Consider the following 21,731-nt stretch of genomic DNA (forward strand, 5'->3'; position numbering starts at 1 on the left):
GTTTAAAATGAGCAAAGAGCTAGGCCATTCCTCATCCAGTTGTTTTGCAGTTGCTTGCTATATTCAACTCATCTACAAAAAAAATGACAGTAGATAAAACCTGTACAAAATCATGTGGTTATTGAAAGGTATAGAAAAGGCTATTTATTTTAAATTATTTTATTTAAAAGGCAAAGGCACAAATACTAGTATAGGCAGAAAGACTTTAATCTGGTTAAGCTGGACCTTGCATTTAAAAATAAAGCCATGCATTACTTTATTTTTTAACGAAGTAATGGCTGACAAATAACAGAAGGACGTTCTACTACTATAAAAATGAATAAAACTACCAATCAATATACCCTACATTTAAATACATTTTTTAAGATACTGCAGAAACTATTCGGTCTTTTTAACATAACTTTAATTAAAGTTGAAAAGCGTATTTGGAAACAATCACTAGGAACTAGTGATGGGAACTCCGGATTGGATTCATGAATCCACTTTTATTACGTCATTATTAATCCAGATCTGACTCGGAAATAAATATGGCTTCGAATTCCGCTGCTTCGAACGAATACAGATTCAATTGGCTCCGATTGAATTACCCCTATCAAATTAAAAAACCCATTGAATCCGTTTTATTATCATGCTTAATGCGTAGAACCAAATACTTACACTAAAAACTAAGCCTGCAAGCAACCCTAGTTCCTAGCTAACATTGGTGTATTCATAGCCACACATATAAGCAAACAGCTGTTTATGATTGTTCTCATGATGTATGGTTTGCTTCCTTAATACGTTTGGATTCTTTCAACAATTTACAAACAGTTTCCCGTAAATGTTTTGCAAGTTTATACAATTAGTTGCCATTCTCTAAATATTTTTCAATCAAATAATTCAAACAATTTAGCGCAACGTTCAATACCTTGTTAAATAGTACAAATAAATTTATTAAATCCAAATTGTTTCTGAAAGCTAACAATAAATCGTGAGTATCTGATCAGAAAGTTTACTGGAAACTGATAGCTTGTAGCGTGGATATGTCGAGTCTAGTGGCACTGAATAGTGCAGATAAAGGAATGTATATTACGAAGTGTAGTTATGAGTTTATTGTTTTGAATAATGGCAATGGATGGTGAAATTTTTCCTACAATTTAACAATAAAGGCTAAACTCTATTCCATTCCAAACCGCCCTGCTTCCCACTTACGCCAGCATTGATCCGGATTCAAATCCGAAAGCTGTCGGATTCGAATCAATCCAAATCTGGCTGCTGACCAATTTTGCCCATCACTACTAGGAACAGAAAAGTCAATAAACTGGTCGGTATTCTGAGGTAAATGAAGCCAGTAGGCACAAAGTCTCAAATATATAAATAATTAAACTAATTATATAGTTGTCGGTATCATGATCGGGTTTCGGATTTATTATCCAGAAGCGGTATTCGATCTGTCATCTGATATATTGTTTACTTTGGATAAGTCGATCGCAACCAGATAGGGTTTTTCCGCATGATTAAAACGCGAAAAACTGTTAAAATTAAACAAAATAGTGGTAATATTTGACACACTCAAAGCGCAGGATATAAAGTAAATCAGAAACAAAAATCTGTAGATAAGTCATTTTGGGTTATGCACAACAACTACATAAGTTGTTGATCAATGTGGTTTTTTATGGTTGCATGCTATCAAAATAACTTAATTAATAATAAAGTTGAGGCTCGATAAAAAAATTTAACAGTGGCTAATGTATTTGTTCTCACTTTCAAATGTCCTATCCAATTACGCACAATCAATTACAGCGTTTAATGAAAGAAATTTGTAAACATGGACAACGAATGCTTCTTTCTTTATATCTCTAACCTTGAAGTCTGGGTCTTATTTCATAGGCGCCTTTCACATTGCTCTATATTTTGTAAGCAAACCTGCCTGTTTACAGCTAAAAATGCCAGGATCGTGATCAAGTGCTGAGAACTGCTGTAAACAATTCAGTGTAACCAAAATCCTATCGAAATCTATCTAGCCTTATCCGGTCAGCCTATCTTCACAGTTTCGACAACAACGTTCCACATCTTCGGCTTACCACCCGACGTATAAACTTTATTTTTTCCACTCAACAATACAGATGGACACAGAGCGTGGACAACGCACCAACATAGGTTACGTGCCACATGAAGCCGCAACTGCAAGCTTTAACGCCCTAAGTCTGGTAAAAGTATATAACCCGTTTATCATTTCACGAGTTACCACATAAAGTAAGCGCCACTCGGTACCGGTGTTGCGTGCCGTACGGACAAGTTGAAAACAAGGTGTGTCACCATGAAGCAGTTGGTGCTGCTGACGATTTGCGTGTTGGCGTTGATGCCACTGGAAGTGTTGTCCAACGACACCAAGGGACTGACGATCGAGAAGAGTTTTCTCCAGTCGGTGCACGACTGTGCCGAGTATCTGCAGGTGCCGAAGCATCGGTTGGTCCAGTATCTAGCGTACGAGTTTCCGCCGGACGAGGAAACCAAGTGTCTGATCTTCTGCGTCGGTACGGATCTGCGCTGGTGGAACAACACGTGTGGGCTACAGGTTCCGGCGATCATGAACTATTTCCAGCCCGTACTGGGCGATCGCCAGTACGAGAAGCGAACGAGTGAGTGCCTGGAGCGGAATGTACACACAGCGGAATTACCGAACAACTGCTGCCAGGCGTACGAAACCTTCCAGTGTTACTTCCGAGAGTTTGGTAATCTAGTGACCTGCCCACAGTATGTGCCCGCGACGAAGCTGCAGGCGACGCAGGCCGCCCTCGACTGCCTAACCGTGCTCCGTGTGCCGACTGATCTGCTGCAGTGTTACAGCAAGGGCGATCTGCCGGATGTGCCGGAGACGCGCTGTTTGTACCACTGTATCGATCACCGAACCGGCCTGTACACTACCGAGAGTGGCATACATTTGTCACGGTTTTACGTGCGCGATCTAGAGGTGAACGATCTGCGGTACCTGAGCAAGGAAACGAAAGCCTGCCGCGATCGCGTTCGAATGTCCGGCTGTGATGTATGCTCGGAAGTGTACAACACGCACCGCGACTGTTTGACCGGTATCGGTGTTGATGGGTATACGAGCGGTATCATTGCTGAGGCGTCCCGCATCGCACTCACGAATCTTGGTGTGTGCTGCGAGGACAAACAAGTGCTTCCACTATCAGTTGAAGTAGTTGCTGCAGAAGTAGTAAAAGAAGTAGAAGAAGAAGAAGGTTACAGTTACGCTTCTTATCAACCGGTCGTGCCAAGGGTAGCTTTCCCACCAATACTACCGAAGCCAACACTTCCTGTGCACGTTGTTAAGTGCACGTCGCCTACATGCAGCCATCGGCCACCGGTGTGCTCTACATGTGGATCAGTCCCAAAGGTAGTGCCTGTCGAAACGTTGTATCCCGCGGTACGTAGGACAGGACCCTTTGAGAAAACAGTAAACCCGCAACCGATGGTCTATCCTGAGCTGCCACTACCATGTACGAAACCAGCACCTGTCAGTATATCACACAAAATTAATAAGCCAGCAACGGCTCTGTCAGCACTGCCGGCACGATCATACGCACAACGATCGCCCTATCCCTCCTTCCACCGTACATGCAAGGCAGAACACTTTGGACGTAGTTTTTAGGTAGTATAGCCATAGCCATGTTGTCTATTTGATATTTATGTTTTTTTAATAAACGAAATACATTTTAATGCATTGTGTTGATTTGTTTTACATACGCAACCAAAAGCTCTTTTACATAACGCGCACTCACGCGTCATACGCACGGAATGCATTTGGTTACGAGGAATGTGGCACAAAAGCGCACGTTTTGTTTTGGAGTGGCAAGACATAAATAACACTGTGTGGTCACTAGCGGGCCACTGTCCGTGTTGGGATGGCTTCTAATTGTTGTGAAACAAGTCCGCGCTTACGCGTGCGGTTTGGACATCTCATGTCATGGACAACACATTCCGGAATTATGCAGCTTAGAATGAGATAGGCGTTTCATCAAATGTGTACTAAACCTTTTATTAACTGATAGAGTAATAAATTATTAAACCAAACTTAGCGCTCAAAGCAAACACACGAGCTTCTAGAAGAAGAACTTGCCGAACGGTGTGGAGGACTTCATACACCTGCAGCACGACACTCGACCGTTGTTGGATATGAACAATCGCCCACAGTTCTGACAGTTCAGCTCCTTGTAGTTGAACTCGGTCGTGGAAGGACACGCTGTAGTGGTTGTGGGAGTGGTGGTGGTAGTGGTAGTGGTGGTGGTCATTGCTGGTGGTTCTACGGCCACCTCGCACACCGTCATCTTGGCGGCTGCCGCCTGTAGCACATCGTATTCATAGTACGCCCTGCCCAACTCGCCAAGCACATCCCGATACGCAAGGTACACCTCCGTGCACTGGTCACCGGTGGAACCGCGCAGCTTGTGTAGCCTGGCTTCGGTTTCCTGTGCCAGATAGCGCTCGTCCGGCTGTTCGTAGTCACGCGTATACAACCGCTCAACATCGAAGCCCGTGTCGACGTGGAACACACCGGTGCGCAGGAAGAAGCATCGCAGCAGGCAGCGCGTTTCGGGCGCATCAGGGAAGCTGCCGGCACTGTAGCTCTTCAGCAGCTTGTGCGGTATCTGCAGAAACTCGATACAGTCCTGTGCCGCCCGCACGAATCTCGTCTCATCCTCCGGGTAGAACCGGGCGCAGGGTACCAAGTTGCCGTAGTGCTGCAGATAGCACCGGAAGCTGTCGTACGCCAAACAGCAGCAGTCGGTCGTATCGGCGTGCGACAGCTCCTTACGCAAACACTCCGCCGTGCGGTTTTCGTACAGCTCGTCGAGCGGATCGGGATGGAAAAAGCCCTCGATGACGGCGGTCTGCATGCCGGTGGTGTCGTTCCACCAGCGCAGATTCAGACCCACGCACCGGAGCAGACACTTGGTTTCGGGATCGTCGGGAAAGCTGTTTGCGGCGTACTCGGCGTACCGGTAGCCCGGCACCTGCAGGTACTCCATGCAGTCTTGCAGCGCGCGCGAGAAGCTCTTCGACAGGGTAAGATGCGGCACATCGAGCGACGCGTCACATCCGGTCGGGAGCAGTGCCATGATCGCCGTAAGCAATACGGCAACCCCCCCTCCACTGGCGTTTCGTCGCTGCATACTGCTGACGATGGCGTGTGCAAGATATTATGAGAAATTACCAATAATTGTACGGCAATTACGATGCACCGCTAATGTGCGCGATCGGTCCCGATTGGTACGCGCGCTCTCCCGTAAATCGCTGCCGGTCGGGGTCGAGTGTCCGTGCGCTTGCTGGTGGCGGGTGGTCCTGGTCCCGGGCAACGCTCAACTGATACGACCGACATGAATATGGATGAGCTTTTATAGGCACCCCTTGCGTCTCGGTCTGCCTCCCCTAGTGTGCGGTCCTGCACACCACTGGATTGTACCACCGATTGTGGCGCATCCGTCGCTCATCTATTTTCCCGCCGCACTAGCCCGAAGTGTCCCGGCAGAGGGTCCGCCGTCGCGGGCTATGTTGACTCCAAACTGCACGTGCAGCGTGCGGTGTGACGCAATCAGGGGTTGCAATTCATCCTTCTCCCTTGCCTCCCTTCTCCTCCATCAGGTTTGGTACCGAGGTCAGTGGACGGTGGAGCACCACTGCGAGGGCACTATCCGACACTTTAGTTTCTTATTTTTCAGACGAACGCAACGTTTATCGAACCCTGCTCCGGTTACTAGGCCAACTGGACAGTTCGCGGTGTACGTTCTTATGCGTTTGCAAACAATCAGGCTTATATGATTAATACAAATAAAACCAACACGCTTCGACGCAGACGTGTGTTTACAGGAAGTGCAAAAAATGCCATTTTGTTATGGTTTAAATGCTCCAAGCGGTGTCGTGTTGCATCGAAACTGGTTTGTTGTCATCTAAAAGTTTACAATGATGCTGTTTTTTCTTCGCTACAATAAATTAAACTAAAACCAGTTGCCAAAGATAAGTTTTTGCCAGTCAAATAGCCAAAAAATTTGCACTTTCACGTTGTATCTCCAACGTCCAATCACAAACTTTCATGAATGAATCGTTAAAATGTGTCAAAAAAGTGACACATTTTTCGAACGCTTTCACGTGTAAAAGTCAGTTGTTTTCATTTCTTTTGCACACTTGCACAATGAAAACCGTAAAAAAGAAACCAAAAACGCATTCATTTACGGTGTTTCTTCTCCCAGCGTTATCCCTATCTTCCTACCTTCCAAAGCTCCAAACTTAACAACTTTATCGCAAACCGCAGCTCTGATTGCTAATGAAAAACCCCTCAGGTGCACACGCGGAATGTAGCGTCGTGTTTCTTGTTTCTTGCATGTAAAACGATCATAATAACAATAATAGCAGGTAAAAAAGCTGAAAGCAATACTGGTATAAATTTTACTGTCCCAAAGCAAAGGGCCCCTATTTGTGTTTCGGTCGATCGGCGACCAGCGCGGTTTTCGCGATTGTGCAGTTAATTAAATTCTCATCATAAACCAGCGTCATTGAAATTACGGCACCGAGACGGGAATATAAAATCACTCAAAGTAATCCTCATCATCTACAGCCTACTGTGGTCAGGGTTGCGTTGTATGCAACCCTTGCAGGCGAAAGAAAAAGGGTTCGCACAAGACAAGAAGGCGAGAGAGAGAGCGCGTCGCACAAACTGATGCAACGTGAAACGGGACCAAACAACGGGAGAAGCATATGCGCAAGAAGCGACGCACGCACCACTCCCTATAATTTGCATCTCCGCCCATGAAATCAAGAAAACCGTCGGAGAGTTTCGAAGACGTCCCCAGAAACTAGCAAAACCGGGCGTCCTGTTACTGCTGCTGCTGGTCGTGGCGTCCGGTGCCGAGATCACGCCAACGGATCACGCACTTAATGAAGCGCTTTATTTTATTACCGCCTGATTGAAATCGAGCGTTAAAAACTGCCGGACCAGTTGGCTGGGCTGTGTGCACCGCCCGATTCGCCTTAATGAACCGTCATTAACTTCAGGAAAATAAATAACCATAACCTTACATGTATCAGCCCTATTGGGACGCAATGGACGCACGAGACGCACTGGACGCACGCACCGTATGGCGCTTACCTGCCGTGCTGAGTTAGGCAAGGGAAGATTCGATAAAAAAAAAAAAACAGATTCATCGGGGACATAAAATTGTCCAATGAGTCTTTGAACAAATCAACACAACGTGTGGGACAAAGACATACGCTCACCAAATGAAAGAAATGAGTGCTAGATAAGGGATTTTTATTCACCGTTTTACTTCCTACATGGCAAAAGATTTGCTCGACATTGGACACGACACTGGGCATAGGAAGCGTCATTAATCCCGTACGCACAACGAGCAGTGGAGAAAAATGGCCTGATACTCTGTGCGAAGCTGTCACATTTGTCACGTTGACATACCGCCGTCCGGAGGATGTATGGCCCTGGCCGAGTGGTGATCGTGCCCGATCATATATATATATTTTTTTAAACCAACGTAGCCGCCAAACCGAAAGCAACATTAATTTATTACACATGTTTTACCAACATGCCGTGGGCTGTGGCCCGTGGATGCTCTCGATTCGTTGGGATTACACAGCCACGGGAACTGTGTGACAGTGGTGCGATTAAATCAAACATAGAATTACGCAAAGTAGTGTACGAAAACCAACACAAAAAACCTTCAACAAAATCTCTTTAAAACAAAAACATGCCCTGCTTACGCACTCATCAGCTTCGATGCGCCGTTCACGCGCCCGTTATTTTCACACCGTTTTGGGAAGCGGGAAGTGTCGCCGAGAAAATTGAGCAAACAAAGCGCAACAAGCGACAATAACAGGAGGAGAAACAGAATGAAAGCGGGACTGTGCGAAATGTGCGAGAACCTTCACCCTGCGCCAGAGGGGTAAGGTTCTCCAATTCTGGTGGTGTCTTCTGCCCATCCCCAAAGTCTCCTCACACAGCTCACATGAGCCCCCGGGAACGTCGCTGCGGTTTGGGATTTATTTTTGTGCGAAGCACACAAAAATAATTTATGACCCTCGTGGTGGTTTGCAGGGTTTATCGACGCAACTTTGCCAGGCGCGTGAGCGTGCTGCAGTTGACGGGATTTGCAGGCGAGTTGTGGTTTGTTGTTTTTTTTTGTCCTGTTCGTCTCTCCTCGTATTTACTTATGGCCACGGAAAATGGTACCCCGGCGTGTTGCGAAAAATCGAAAATAAATCGTCTGTCAAAGTGCGACTAAGAAGTGTACGCAGCACTACCATACCGTACCGCGCAGTCCGATGCTCTCACACTTTGGTGGAAAGATGCAACCAAATGCAAATGCACGCTGAGGGTGCAATACCGTGTTTCGGCTCCTCACGCCCCCAGGGCAAAGGATATGGTTAAGCTGAATCAACTCGCTGCCTGCGCTCACCATGGGACGGCTGCGCTTGGCCACAATGTTCTACAATGCATTGCCGTGGGTCGTGGCGATCATGCTCCGGAAGAGCCAAAACCGCACGATCCTCGGGTACGGTGGGCGATGGGACGGCTAATGCAATTGCAGTTTGCATGATCGAATCGGACAGCTTGATGTGCGCACGGTAAACTGGGACGTGTGGTATGTACGTGTGCGTCGGAATGCAACGTGACAGCTATAAATGGGCGATTGGATAAGATCGTTCGGGAAAAAGGGTTTGCGTGCTGTGCGGTTGTCTTTTTTTGTTGCTGTTGGCTTCAGCTGAGCTAAAGCAGCATTTATTCTAATCAAAGGTGACAAACGGTGGAACGACGGGTTACGTAGTGTCCGTGGAGCAGTCAGTAAGCCATCTTACTGTATTGTATGGAGAAATTGGTTTCTGTTATTTGCATGGTTAAAGTAAATATGAAAATATTTTTAATTGTATCGTATTTGCAATATCATTAGAGCAAGTTACAGGAAAAATCATTCATTAGAGTGAAACATTACATGATTTTACAAGCCAGAATTAAATATTAGCATACTGAAACGGTTAGAACTATTTATTATAAATAAAATGCTTAATTTTATGCTCCCCAACACCAGAACTTTTATTTCAATTACTACACTTCCGATCAAGCCAAGCACCGACACCAGAATCTCCTTCATCTTTTTACCGCCATCGCCCGTTGGCTCCTTCGATCGTCAACCTTGTCCTCTCTCCATTCTCACGATGATCTTTCTCTCACCTCCTCTCCTATTTCACGGTTCGTGTACTTTAGCCGCCTGTACGGATACGGCCGCCGTTATCAGCTGTCATCGACGGTCTCGTACGACGGTATCGTAGCGGCCAAGGTCGCTACATGTCATTACACTTTTTTTTTTTTTTAACGAAGCTTTAGCAAGAAAATTCCGACGTGGATTGTTTTTTTTCATGCATATCGATATTGCCGAACTTTGCCCTTTTTTTTTCGCATCCGGCAAACCTTCCTCGTGCTTTCAATAGACGTGTGCTGGTGCTGGTGTACCTCGCTAAATAAGTATATCTATTTAATTTGATAATGCTTCGGTTTTGTGTAATTGCTTTCTCTCTTATTTGATAGGGTATATTGTTCTGACCGCTCGTTATAAATTGAATGCTGCTAACCGTGAGTCGAACACATGCTGGGGGAGCTATTTGCATATTAGTTCGATGCCTCATCATTCAATTGCGCCGCTCAATCTACAGCTCAACCTCACCAGCTCAACCTCTATCATAAAATTCGTCTTCATCGGTGCCGTCATGTGTGAAGACGAAAGCAACTCGTAACATTGTTGGTGTTACATTTGGCGTTGTGCCGACCTCCCTGAACCCGTGTTTCTATTGTTCCGCTCGCTGCTGTTCCATGTGTGTATAGTGTACCGTATACAATTTTGCTGATGTGTGCGTGTGTGTAGGCTAAAAGTGTCGCGTAAAAGTTATGAGGTGCTAGTTCTTCTAGTTTTTTTTTTTTTTTTTTTTTTTTTTTTTTTTTTTTTTTTTTTTTTTTTAATAATCCTTATTCCTAATTTACAACTTTTTCCATAGATTTATATAAAAACCGTATAATTGCTAAAGTTCTGCGCGATTTCATAATTCGATTCTTCTTTTAATGCATTATTATACTTGTGTTTATATATATCTATTCACAATTAAATCTTTCATATCCTATTTACCTATCCTAATCCTAATCCTACTACTAATCCTAATTACCTAACTATCTATATCCTATGTATGATAACTCCTATCTATCTGGCTATCTATATCCCATACTTCCGTTATTCCCTATCTCTAAATCTATGCCTAATCTATTGACGTATTGGTATATTGGTATCAACCTTATTCATTTTTTTTCATTATTATTTTTTTTTTTTTAATCATAAAACTTTTTAAGCCTATTGTTGTGAATTTTTTCCAACTTTTTTCCATTTCTTACCACGCAAGTTTGATTGCTGGGTATCTCCACTACTTCATATGGCCCTCTCCAAATGCCTTGTAGTTTTTGCCCTACACCTGTTTGGTTATTCCTCACCAAAACCATTTCTCCCCACATGGGCTGCCATTCATTTGTACTTTGGTCATACTTTGCTTTCCTCTTTGTTTTTGAATTAATTAAATTTTCTCTAGCAATAGCGTGTATTTCCCTTAGTTTTGTTCTTAACTCCTCACAAAAATCCGTATATGACTTTTTACGATCTGTTTTATGGAATATTGATGTTGGCAATCTAGCTTTCTTACCGAATACCAATTCGTAAGGCGTAAACCCAGTAGAGGAGTTTACACTAGTATTGTACTCCATCGCAAAATATGGCAATACTCTGTCCCACGTCTGATAATTTTTTCCCACAAATTGTCTCAGATAAATTTTTAGCTCTCTGTTTGCTCTCTCTACTACGTTCGCTTGTGGATGGTATGCCGAAGTATTAATTTTTTTAATTTTCAATAACCTACAAGTGTCTTTCATGACTTGGCTCATGAAGTTTGTGCCCTGATCTGTTACTAGTTCGGATGGGGTACCTACAAGACAGATTACCCCTTCAACAAACGCTTTTGCAACCGTTGTTGCCTCTTGGTTTTCTAAGGGAATAACTATAAGATATCTTGTAAGATCATCTTGAATGACAAGCCCATACTTGTTACCCCCCTCTGATTCTGGTAGGACAACGATATCCATATATAATTTTTCAAATGCGTATTTCGAGGTAGTGGTAATCTGCATAGGGATTTTGTTAAATTTTCCTATCTTATTGAGTTGACATGACTTGCAACATCTGACATACCCTTCAATGTCACTATCCATTCCTCTCCAAAAGAACAACTCCTTGATTCTTTTTTTCATTCTTCTTACCCCTACATGTCCTCCTAATGGGGCATCGTGAAATTCTTGAAGCACGGTATTGACTTCGCTTCTTTCAATTTCAATCCTGTCTAGATCTGAGCTGTAATTTTTAAATTTGGTTTTAACTGTTTGTTTAATCTTATCTAGTTGTTCTTTTCTCTGCATTTCCTTGCCATTTAGATCCCCATCCCAATGTATTTTTAACAAATTTCCCCAGTGATCTTCTTGTTCGTCTTTCACAACATCATCTTGTACATTATTCTCTTTTTTGTTATTTAGTGACTCTAATATTTGTTTACTTTGTTGACGTGTAACTACGGCTACTGTCTTGTTTGCTTGTTTTTCTTGTATTTCGTTCCGATTAAGTTCTGGTAGCCTTGATAAAAAATCAGCGACTACATTTTCCTTTCCCTTTTTGTAGCGAATTTCGCATTCCACCCCTTGGAGTCGTAATCTTAACCTTGATAGTATCGGAGAGTTTTCTTTGAGCCTCCAAATCGATACTAACGGTCGATGATCAGAATAAACTAGGAATTTTTGCCCATAAATGTAATGTTTAAAATATTCAACGGCCCATACAATAGCCAAAAGTTCCTTTTCAATAGGATGGTACCGTTTTTCCGCTCCTACAAGGGATTTACTAGCGTATGCAATTGGTCTGTCTACCGTTGTTTCATTGGATAATACTGCCCCAAGAGCATAATCACTAGCATCGGTTGTAATGACAAAGGTATCTTTATAATTTGGTCGTACCAGCAAAGGCTCTGAAACTAGAAATTGTTTTAATTTTTCAAATGCCTTTTCACAGTGCTCATCCCAAACGAAATTTTTATTTTTCTTCAGTAGCTCGTGTAATGGTTTCCTGATTTCAGACACGTTAGGGATAAATTTACCATAAAAGTTAATTGTTCCCAAAAACGATCGTAATTCTTTTATACTTTTTGGTGTTGGCATATCCAATATAACTTTCACATTTCCTTGTGTTGGCTTAATTCCTTGTTCATTTATAGTATGTCCCAAATAATTAATTTCTGTATGAAGAAGTTTGCATTTTGATGGTTCAATTTTAAGATTGTATTGCATTAGCGCTTTAAGAACTTTAATTAAATTAAAATTATGCTCCTCTGCCGTTTCGCCAAACACCACAATATCATCTAGATAGACAAACGCTTTGACAGGCTGAATTGAGTATAGGACTGTGTTCATTAGTTTTTGGAATGTTGATGGGCTATTTTTAAGACCCATTGGCATTCGTAAAAATTCATAGTGTCCCTTAGACGTTGAAAATGCAGTCTTTGCAGCGTCTTTGCGTGCTATGGGAATTTGAAAAAAACCCGATTTCAAATCAATTGTTGAAAACAATTTACTGTTTCCAATATTGTCCATAATATCATCTATCCTCGGAATAGGGTATATAAATGGTTTTGTTATTAAATTTAACGCACGAAAGTCAACAACAATACGATATTTTCGTGCCCCTTCACTATCAGATTTCTTTGGTATGCACATCACGGGTGCATTCCATGGGCTTTTGCTTGGGGTTATAATTTTTTGTTTCAGCATTTCCTCTACATGCTCTTCCATGATATTATTTAATAATGCAGGGAATCTGTACTGCCTTTTGTAAATGGGGACGTTAGAGCTTGTTTCGATTTCATGCGTTGCCGCTTGGGTATATGTAAGTTTATCTCCCGGCAAGTAAAATATATCCTTATACTCAATGAGAATTTTTTTCATATCCGTTGCCATTGAACTATCCAAATGATCGATATTGATTTGTTTCATTAATTCCCCAAATCGTTCTAAGCCCACCAATGGAGTGCTTTTGCTTGTTTCAATTAAATCACAATCTGTAAGTTGCTTCTCAATATTTGGGAGAAGTTCAAAATTATCTTGTGGTATAGTATTATTATCATCGATAACAGTATTTGTATTCTGTTCCCATTTTTTTTCTGTTTCCTCTATTTTTTCACCTGATGGTTTCTTTAAATTTATTGTTCGAAAGTTTTCCCCAACATTAACAGTATATTTTATTAAAAATTCTGCCCCAATTATTCCAGGAACACCAAGTGTTCTTATAACATAAAATTTTGTTCTATACAACGATTTCCCAACGTATAAATTTATAAAAATTGAACCCACAGTGTCGGATAATGTTCCGTTAAAACTTGAAAACGTTACTTTATCCTGATAATCTATTGTAGAACACCCAAGCTCTTTTGCTAATTCCCAACTCAATGCATTCGAACATGCTCCCGAATCAATTAGATAATTAATCTTTTTTTTCTTTTCACTCTCTGATAAAATTTGAACCATCAGTTTACCTTCCTTAGTGAATGCTATATCTAGTGATTCATAATTGTGTATGTATTCACTATTTGTTATCGGATCCCTTTCGATTGTGTGTGCTTCTTCTGCCCTAAGGCAGAACAAATCAGTTTTAACGATGGGAACACTAGAATTTTTATTTAGACCGACTAGTGTTCCGTGTTGTAGTTTTTTTGATTTGTACTGTTATGTGATTGGGCTGGATTATATGTATTTCTAAAATGGTTGTATTGAGAAGGCCCTTGTGGATGATTGTTTTGTGTTGGAGTATATTGTGAATAATTGTTTTGTGTTGGAATATGTTGTGCACCATAGCTTCTATACGGCGTTGGAAATCTTTTTGGCCGTGAAAAATTGTTGGTGTTGTTAGTAATGTTAGGATTGTATGTAGTGCTGTTATGTTGTGGTAGCCCAAAATGATTCGGGTCTGACATTTGAGTGCTGTTAATATAATTATCGCAGCGTGTTCTACTATTATTCCGAAAATCTACATACTGCTGGTTTCTAGTAATACCGCGATTTTGGACATGTGGGCTGGATGAGCTTCCGTTATCAACACTATTGTGGATTGAATTGGTGAAAAGAGCATTGTTTATGGTGTCGTTTGTTTCGGAAATCATTGTACGATTTAATCGTTCTTCTATTTTTCGGATGTGTTCTATTTGAACTACCTCTTCCTGGAGATATTCTAACAGTTCATTAAAATGTAAATGTTTGTTTGTTCTCGCGAGTGTTTGCAATTCTGGCTTCCTTAAACCGGCCAAAAAGTGAATTTTTAAATTTTTCATCGCGTATGAATCTTCCGTGTTATTTATGTCATTATTGATGATTTGCTCTTTTAGTGTTAACACCCTTTCTTTGTATTCCGAGAAAGGTTCATTGACCCCTTGATGAAGCGTCTCAACTTGTTGAAAAATGGCTTCGATGTCAAATTTTTCTCCAAATTGTCTAATCAATTTCATCTTCACCTTTTCCCACGTATCGTCCAAAATACGATTAAAAAAACCAGCTGCTTTTCCTTTTAACTTAAACATAACTGTGCGAATCAAATCCTCTTCAGCCTCTCCCTCCGGAATCTGATTTGCAAAATATTCAATCTGATACAAAAAACCATCCAGATCTCTTGCATCTCCGTTAAATTCAGGAATGCAAAGCATTGCCTGTTTAATGGGAAACTCGTAAGCCATGCTATTATGCGATCCGTTTATTGCTCTATCAAGTTCCGCGCTTTGATTAAGAAGCTCTGCTTTAAGTATTTGAAGGCGTTCTTTGAAGCTATAATTTTTAGTTAAACACGCTTCACTAATTGTTGTTGAATTTAAATGATTTGCAGTCTGGGTGATACGAATATTTGTTATATTTTCGGTGTTAATTTGAACAGTTCTGTTCCTAAGAGACAGAACTTTGTTGTTCATTACCTTATATGTTATATGTACGAAAAAATATGTGACTATGATTAATAAAAAAAAATTCACTAAATAAAGATTTTTTTTTCTGACACTATAACTTTTTCAAAATATTTTAATAACTATGCACTTTACTATTAGGCCACTAAATATATGTATATTAAAATTAATTCACTAGCTATAATTACCACTATGACGCTGCGTTTTCCCTGCACCACTTATCACTAAAATATTTACCGTTACCAAATTACCCGGGTTAAGAACACCAGCCAGAAATGACTTTATATGCGCTAAATTTTGCGCTTTACCGCTGTCACCAGATGAAACGGTTAGAACTATTTATTATAAATAAAATGCTTAATTTTATGCTCCCCAACACCAGAACTTTTATTTCAATTACTACACTTCCGATCAAGCCAAGCACCGACACCAGAATCTCCTTCATCTTTTTACCGCCATCGCCCGTTGGCTCCTTCGATCGTCAACCTTGTCCTCTCTCCATTCTCACGATGATCTTTCTCTCACCTCCTCTCCTATTTCACGGTTCGTGTACTTTAGCCGCCTGTACGGATACGGCCGCCGTTATCAGCTGTCATCGACGGTCTCGTACGACGGTATCGTAGCGGCCAAGGTCGCTACAATACCATTTCCACTTGAGGATGCTAATTGTATACAATGGCTTTATTCAATTATATTTATATGCGTGTATAAAAATAAAAAAAAAGTGCAACAAAGCTACTATAACCAATGGAAAATCTGTCAATTTCTTGATTTTGAAGCAAGAAAGGATAAAATCTTTTCCGTGGATGGTGGCACAGTCGATCAAAAAATAATTTACAATCATTTTCGGATTAATGGCACTACATTAACAAAATATTAATTATTAATAATTAAAAGAGAGCATACAAACACCTAAAAAAGGTGTTGAAGCCTTCAATTGTAATGAAGCGTAACGTGTTTGATCTTATTATTCCGATTAATCGTATAAAATGGTTAATTCAGTGTTATTTAAATAGAACATTCAATATACATAAACTTTGAGGCGCATTTTTTGTTATTTAGCTGAGGCATTGTAGTCATTTTAAATTATTAGAATATAAACTGAAAGTAGAACATTATATTATCATGTTAATGAAAACTTCAGCCATGAGAAACTACAGGGTGAGATAAAAAAACTGCAACAAAGTAAAACTGAATATGTTTTTAATTCAAATTTTAATTATATTAAGGGAAAGCAAAACATCTCGGAAATATCATCATATTTTAGAATCAATTGTTAATTTATTCGAATTGGCTCAAATAATAGCCTTCCGACGGTCGATGAAGCCATCGCACGCTGTCCGAAGGTGGTTCTGCGGTATTTTGGCCCATTATTTTTTAGTTTAAACCTTACTGTCACAATAGTATCAAAATAGTTCAACGGATTGGCATCTAGTGATATTGAAGGTCATCGTGAAGTGTAAACGAATCGAGCAACCCCGTTTTGTTACCATTCGTGGCTGGTGCATGCTGCGTGCGTTTGTACTGAGTTCTGTTGGGATGTCCAAGGGATGTGGCCGAAATGTTTCCGTGCCCAGGGTTAGCTCCCAAATATTTTGGCGATATATTTTCGCTTTTATTGTGACCTATTTTTGATAGAGACCATCGGCGGTGATGGCAGCTCACATTGTTTCGGGTTTTTAAGTTCTGTTGGCAAAGCTAAGTTTTTTTTTTAATTTTCAAATCTTTTCAAACATAATGAGCTGCCACTGGAATAAATCTGATATCTTTCAGATGAGCGGTTCAGAAATAATAACAGTCGGAAATAATAAAAGCTTGTTGCAGTTTTTTCATCTCACCCAGTAAAATAAATTGAATAAATTTTAATTACAGCTTACATCTGATGTCTACGTTCTTCTTGAACCATTTAATTTGCATAGCTGCTCAAAACATACCATTGATGGCTGAGCTTACTGAACATTAAGCACGCTTCAATTGTTGAATAATCAAAGCGTTGGTTATTGCATGCATTCCAGCAGAATGGAATGTGAAATCAAAGCGATACGAAACAAATATTATCAAAAGCTGCAGTAATATAATAGGTCTTGCATATTGCACCATAAAATGCAATCGTCCTTTTGATTTCGCGTTTAAAAACATGTGCTAGTAAATGAATTGGAAAGGAGTGCTTCTACTTGTGCCGCGTTGCATACCTCCCACTTATGATTAAATGAATACGCTCAGACATTTTTCCAGTTTTTTTATTCCGTCTGTCTATGTACCATCGTACCAAGGTTGGATGTGATGAACGCAATAAAACATGTTTAAAAAGCCATTCCAATTATGATTCTATATTAAATTTCGTCATCAGACGAATGTTGTTTAATATTACTCTGTCACTCAACATCAGGGAATATGCACCGGAAGTAGCTTTATTTTAATTTATTTTGATTAATAACTATTAACAATGCAACACTTCCTTTTCAAGAGAGTGGTGGGAAATATTTTCCAATAATTCATTTTTGCTAAACCATGATTTTTATGGTTTACTTCCACTCCAACACAAGATGCCAGATGATTTCGTCTGCATCAAATAACACCGTGAGCCGTTTTACATTGCATGAGCCGCGCATCCCCGCTTGACAGCTTAATTAAAGCATCAAGAGGACGGTGAAGCTTTACTCCTTGCTGACAGCTGGCAAAAGCATTTGGCTAGCGAAAACGGGAGGAAATGAACCGCTGCTATATACCGTTTTATATCACTTCAATCAATTAGCGGGTTAAGACCAAGGGCTGACGCTGAGGCTAAGTGTTGCACCGGATGGAACTGCAGTGCCCTGCCTGTCTGTACCGACTCTTGCAAAAGGGGATCCCACGGTAAAAAATGAAAGGGTAAATTACATTTTATGAGGCAACAGTTTAACTCGGCAGACGCTTTAAAATACCAAACACGGGGCAATGAAAAAAAAAACACGCCATACGCAACACGCCTACGGTCACCGTGCGCAAGCCGACATTCGATCGGCAATGAGCGGTAAGCAATCGGATTGAAATGAAATCCCACACAAACGGGCGGCCACTTACGCGTGCGGCGGCGGAAATAAACTTGTTCAGCACGGGACAGCATTTAAACGATTTGATAGAGTTCGATTCGAATTCCTTTACGGGAACCGCGAGCAAAGTATATGTGTGCGTGTGTGTGCGAGAAAGGGAAGGAGAGAAAGGTAATAAAAAATCCAATAAAATTGCATGAAATATTACAGAATACCAGTAGCCGAAGCGTTTTTTTTTTAAAGGCAAAAGGCGACCAGTGTTCTTAAGCGACTTTTGCTCTTGTTTTTGGTGCGTTCAACTTCAACCGCCCAAATGCGGCCGCGCCACATGCCGTGTCCTGCCGGGGCGCCTTTTTTGTGCTGGCGATCGTGTTGAAAGCCAGATTTTCCTGTTTGACAAATAGGTTGTAGCTGCCAGTCGATTTATCGGTGCCCGGTGCCCTCGGTCGGTCGGTCAGTCGGCAAGATTTCGAGTCTCCCGGCTGTCGACGGTTTGGACGCTTGGACGGGAGCACTTGTCAGCTGGAGTTGCAGTTGAGCTAGAACGGGTTTTCTTCTTTTTTTGTTTCGTTCGATGCCGTGCCGCAGACGCATAAATTAATCCAACCCACCGGGGAAGTAGTGCACGTAGCGCAGCGCAGCTCATGGGACGGGAATAAATGGTTGTGGTTTAATATGTTGTGCATATGCAAAAAAAAGACCCCGTCCGTGTAGACATTCATGTTGATTGTTTGTCGGGTGCAAACGGTGCTTCGTTCGATGGTGTCGTAGGAAGCGTTTTACTCCCTCCGGTCGTTTGTTGTGACACTCATTGTGTGTTGGGAAAAGGTTCTACCCGATACTACATCTAAAGTTCACATCTCTTGAATAGGGTTGATGACGCACGTGAAGAGTTTTTTTAAGGATTTAATCTTTCATGTCTCGTTGTCAATATGCCTTTAGATAGTGATGTCCAACGAACTATCTGGTCTAATCTCATTTTACAAAAAAATCATGATTGCGCCTATTAATCTTGTCAAATGACCAATCGCAACCGACCATAGGTAGAGAATTTCCTGCTCAAATAATCGACAACACATTGGATACAAACTGATCACACTGTAGCTGGAGGAAATGTTTGATTTCAAAGCCTGTGTCCTGATGGTCCATTACGAACAAATAAGCCTTTAAGAAGAGTTGGCATTATATGACTGTTGTCTGTTATATGATGAAACCATCTGCCCTGTTTTCGAGGTGTAAATGTTTGTCAGGAGTTCAAGTTCCGTACTTGTGGAGCTCCTGGTTATTTCACAAACCTCAGGTTCCATGGTAAAAACACATCTAATAACTCAGGAAGCAAACTCTTCTCTGTCCTAGTTAAGACAAAATATCCTAAATATCCTAGCTAATACAAGTCATTAAGTCTTAAGCACATCTGGTGTTGTTACGATTTGCTGGAAATTTGCTCAGAAATATTTTAGATCTAGTATATGCCTTGCACTAGATTATCTTGCATGACTCTTATGGGTGGGTGGCTTAGTATATCTTTATGAGCTTGGAATTATCACTTAATTCGTAAGATAAAAAAGAGGAATAAGATATTTAACAGGGAATTCAAAAGCTCACTTTAATGACAAGAAAATTTCGACTTTTTACAATTAGTCTTAGAATTTGTTTCATTAGTTTCAAATTAGATTAATTATATTATCTTAGAAGAGAATAGAAGAGTACTCTAGATGTGGTATTGAAGGTGTAACAGGCCTTTTCAATACAGCACATCTAGGGCTCTCTTCGATAAGTGTGTACACAGAAAACTTTTTTTTACTGAACTTCAATAAAACTTTACTGCAATTTTTATAACTGAAGTTTCAGTAATCCTTTCAGTAAAAAGAATATTTACTGAATCATTCAGTAATGTCCGGTGCTCACCAAAATGACAGCTCGTTTACTGAAATCCCAGTAAAGCCATTCTCATATTACTGATTTTTCAGTAGTTGGTAGCGATTAAAAAATGACGAAATTTTTATTTTAAATTGAGTTTTTATTGATGCGCAGATATTGCCAGTCCCTCAGTTCACATTCATACATGTTTTGTGTTGTTTTATACAGTTTTTATACTGTATTTTGCCGCCGCAAGTTTTGATGGTTCAGTAAGCGCTCACAGACACCACGCAATTTCAGCAAGCACAGTGGATTGTAGCAAATATTTTACACACCAACACGGCTGCCAATTGTTTTAAATTAATCCCGTAAGCTGAAATATCACCCGAAATTTCACCAGGGCGCCTGTAAGCGCCTACAAAATCAACTTTTTGCACATCACGAGCAAGTAGGTACCGCATTGTTTTGTTTTGATGTTCTAACTGACAGGTCGATTTGACAGAATGAATTGCTGCATTTGCAGTAATTTGTTTTGCTGATATCCAGTGAAACGACTAATTTGACACTTATTTTACTGATTTTCAGTAAAATGCGTATTACTGAAATGAATTCAGTAAATTATTTTGCTGAAAGTCAGTAAAAACATGACATTCATGCTGAAAATCAGTAAAATATTCTATTACTGAACCGTTTCAGTAAAAAACTTTACTGAAGCAGGATGAGAAAATTTGCTGTGTAGTATTTGTTGTATTATCGCTAAATAGCTGTCCGTTTTTTCTTACACTTTTCTCAGCCTTGGACGAGATACGCAATACGAAACCCAGTACAACTTGCCACAACTGTGAGCTGTACATGAAATAAGAAGAGAATTGGGAAGTTGAATAATTATTCCGCCAAATCCTTATCAATTCTTTTAAATTAGATTTGTACAAAAACATACAAACAAAAACTTGTGTGGAAATCTAAAGTCGTAAAACTGGTAATTTTCTGCAAAGCAAATACTCGCGTTACAAACCCTAACCAAGTCCAGCGCTCACTCGCGCTGTCCATCGTCACGTTGACGTTTCCTGTGCCTGCGCCCTAGCCGCGATAACCTTTTCCCTGATCCGTGTGCAGCAAGCGACGACGGCAAAACAGCCCGACGACCATTAGGACGCGCAAACGGTCCGCTGTGCATTCCCCTGGGCGGCGCGAATCGTTCGGCAGGAATATGAATGGCTTATTAATGTAAAACTCTCTTAACCATCTAGCTTGAGCATTGCTCGAGCAAGATGAAACCGGTCGTTGCGATGGGTCGTAAAGTAAGACAAAAGAAATGCTAAAAACGCTCTAATGGCGACCATTAGTATGCTGCAAACGGGTGTCGCGGCTGGGGTGTGTCCGTGCAGTGCTTAACCGAAACTGCTAAACAGGTCCCGGTGGAATTGGTAAATTGATCGCGTGACTGACTAGAACTCGATTGTTGCACGGTGCTTAAGTTAAAGATAAAAGACACTTCCTTTATTCATATGGCAAATGCATGACACACTCATTGTTCGATCGCACGTGCCCTAATCGATTGTGTTACAGCGGCTATCAATGCAGCGCTAACGCAACAGCTTTGACATAACGCGTGAAATACAAGACGTCATCAGTTACACTCCCTGTGAAGGTGAGCACAGTTAGGCTAGCAACAATTGTAACTGCTATCTAACGACGGCAATCCGACCGAGTTAAGCTTTTAAGCTGATAATTAAGCTCATACATCCATCACGATCGATCCGGTTCTGACATTAAAAA

At 41.1% G+C, this 21,731-nt stretch overlaps 2 protein-coding genes across 7 annotated transcripts in view; both read right to left on the reverse strand.

Moving 5' to 3' along the window:
• Positions 1 to 21,731, reverse strand: part of LOC120957098 (reversion-inducing cysteine-rich protein with Kazal motifs) — a 53,572-nt gene that overhangs the window by 23,232 nt on the left and 8,609 nt on the right. The window lies entirely within an intron of this gene.
• Positions 3,749 to 5,571, reverse strand: LOC120957101 (general odorant-binding protein 45-like). Its single transcript, XM_040379107.2, has one exon. The coding sequence runs from the start codon at positions 5,154 to 5,156 to the stop codon at positions 4,086 to 4,088; it is 1,071 nt and encodes a 356-aa protein (XP_040235041.2). The 5' UTR covers positions 5,157 to 5,571; the 3' UTR covers positions 3,749 to 4,085.

Source organism: Anopheles coluzzii, chromosome 3, assembly GCF_943734685.1.
Source record: "Anopheles coluzzii chromosome 3, AcolN3, whole genome shotgun sequence".
NCBI classification, from domain to species: domain Eukaryota; kingdom Metazoa; phylum Arthropoda; class Insecta; order Diptera; family Culicidae; genus Anopheles; species Anopheles coluzzii.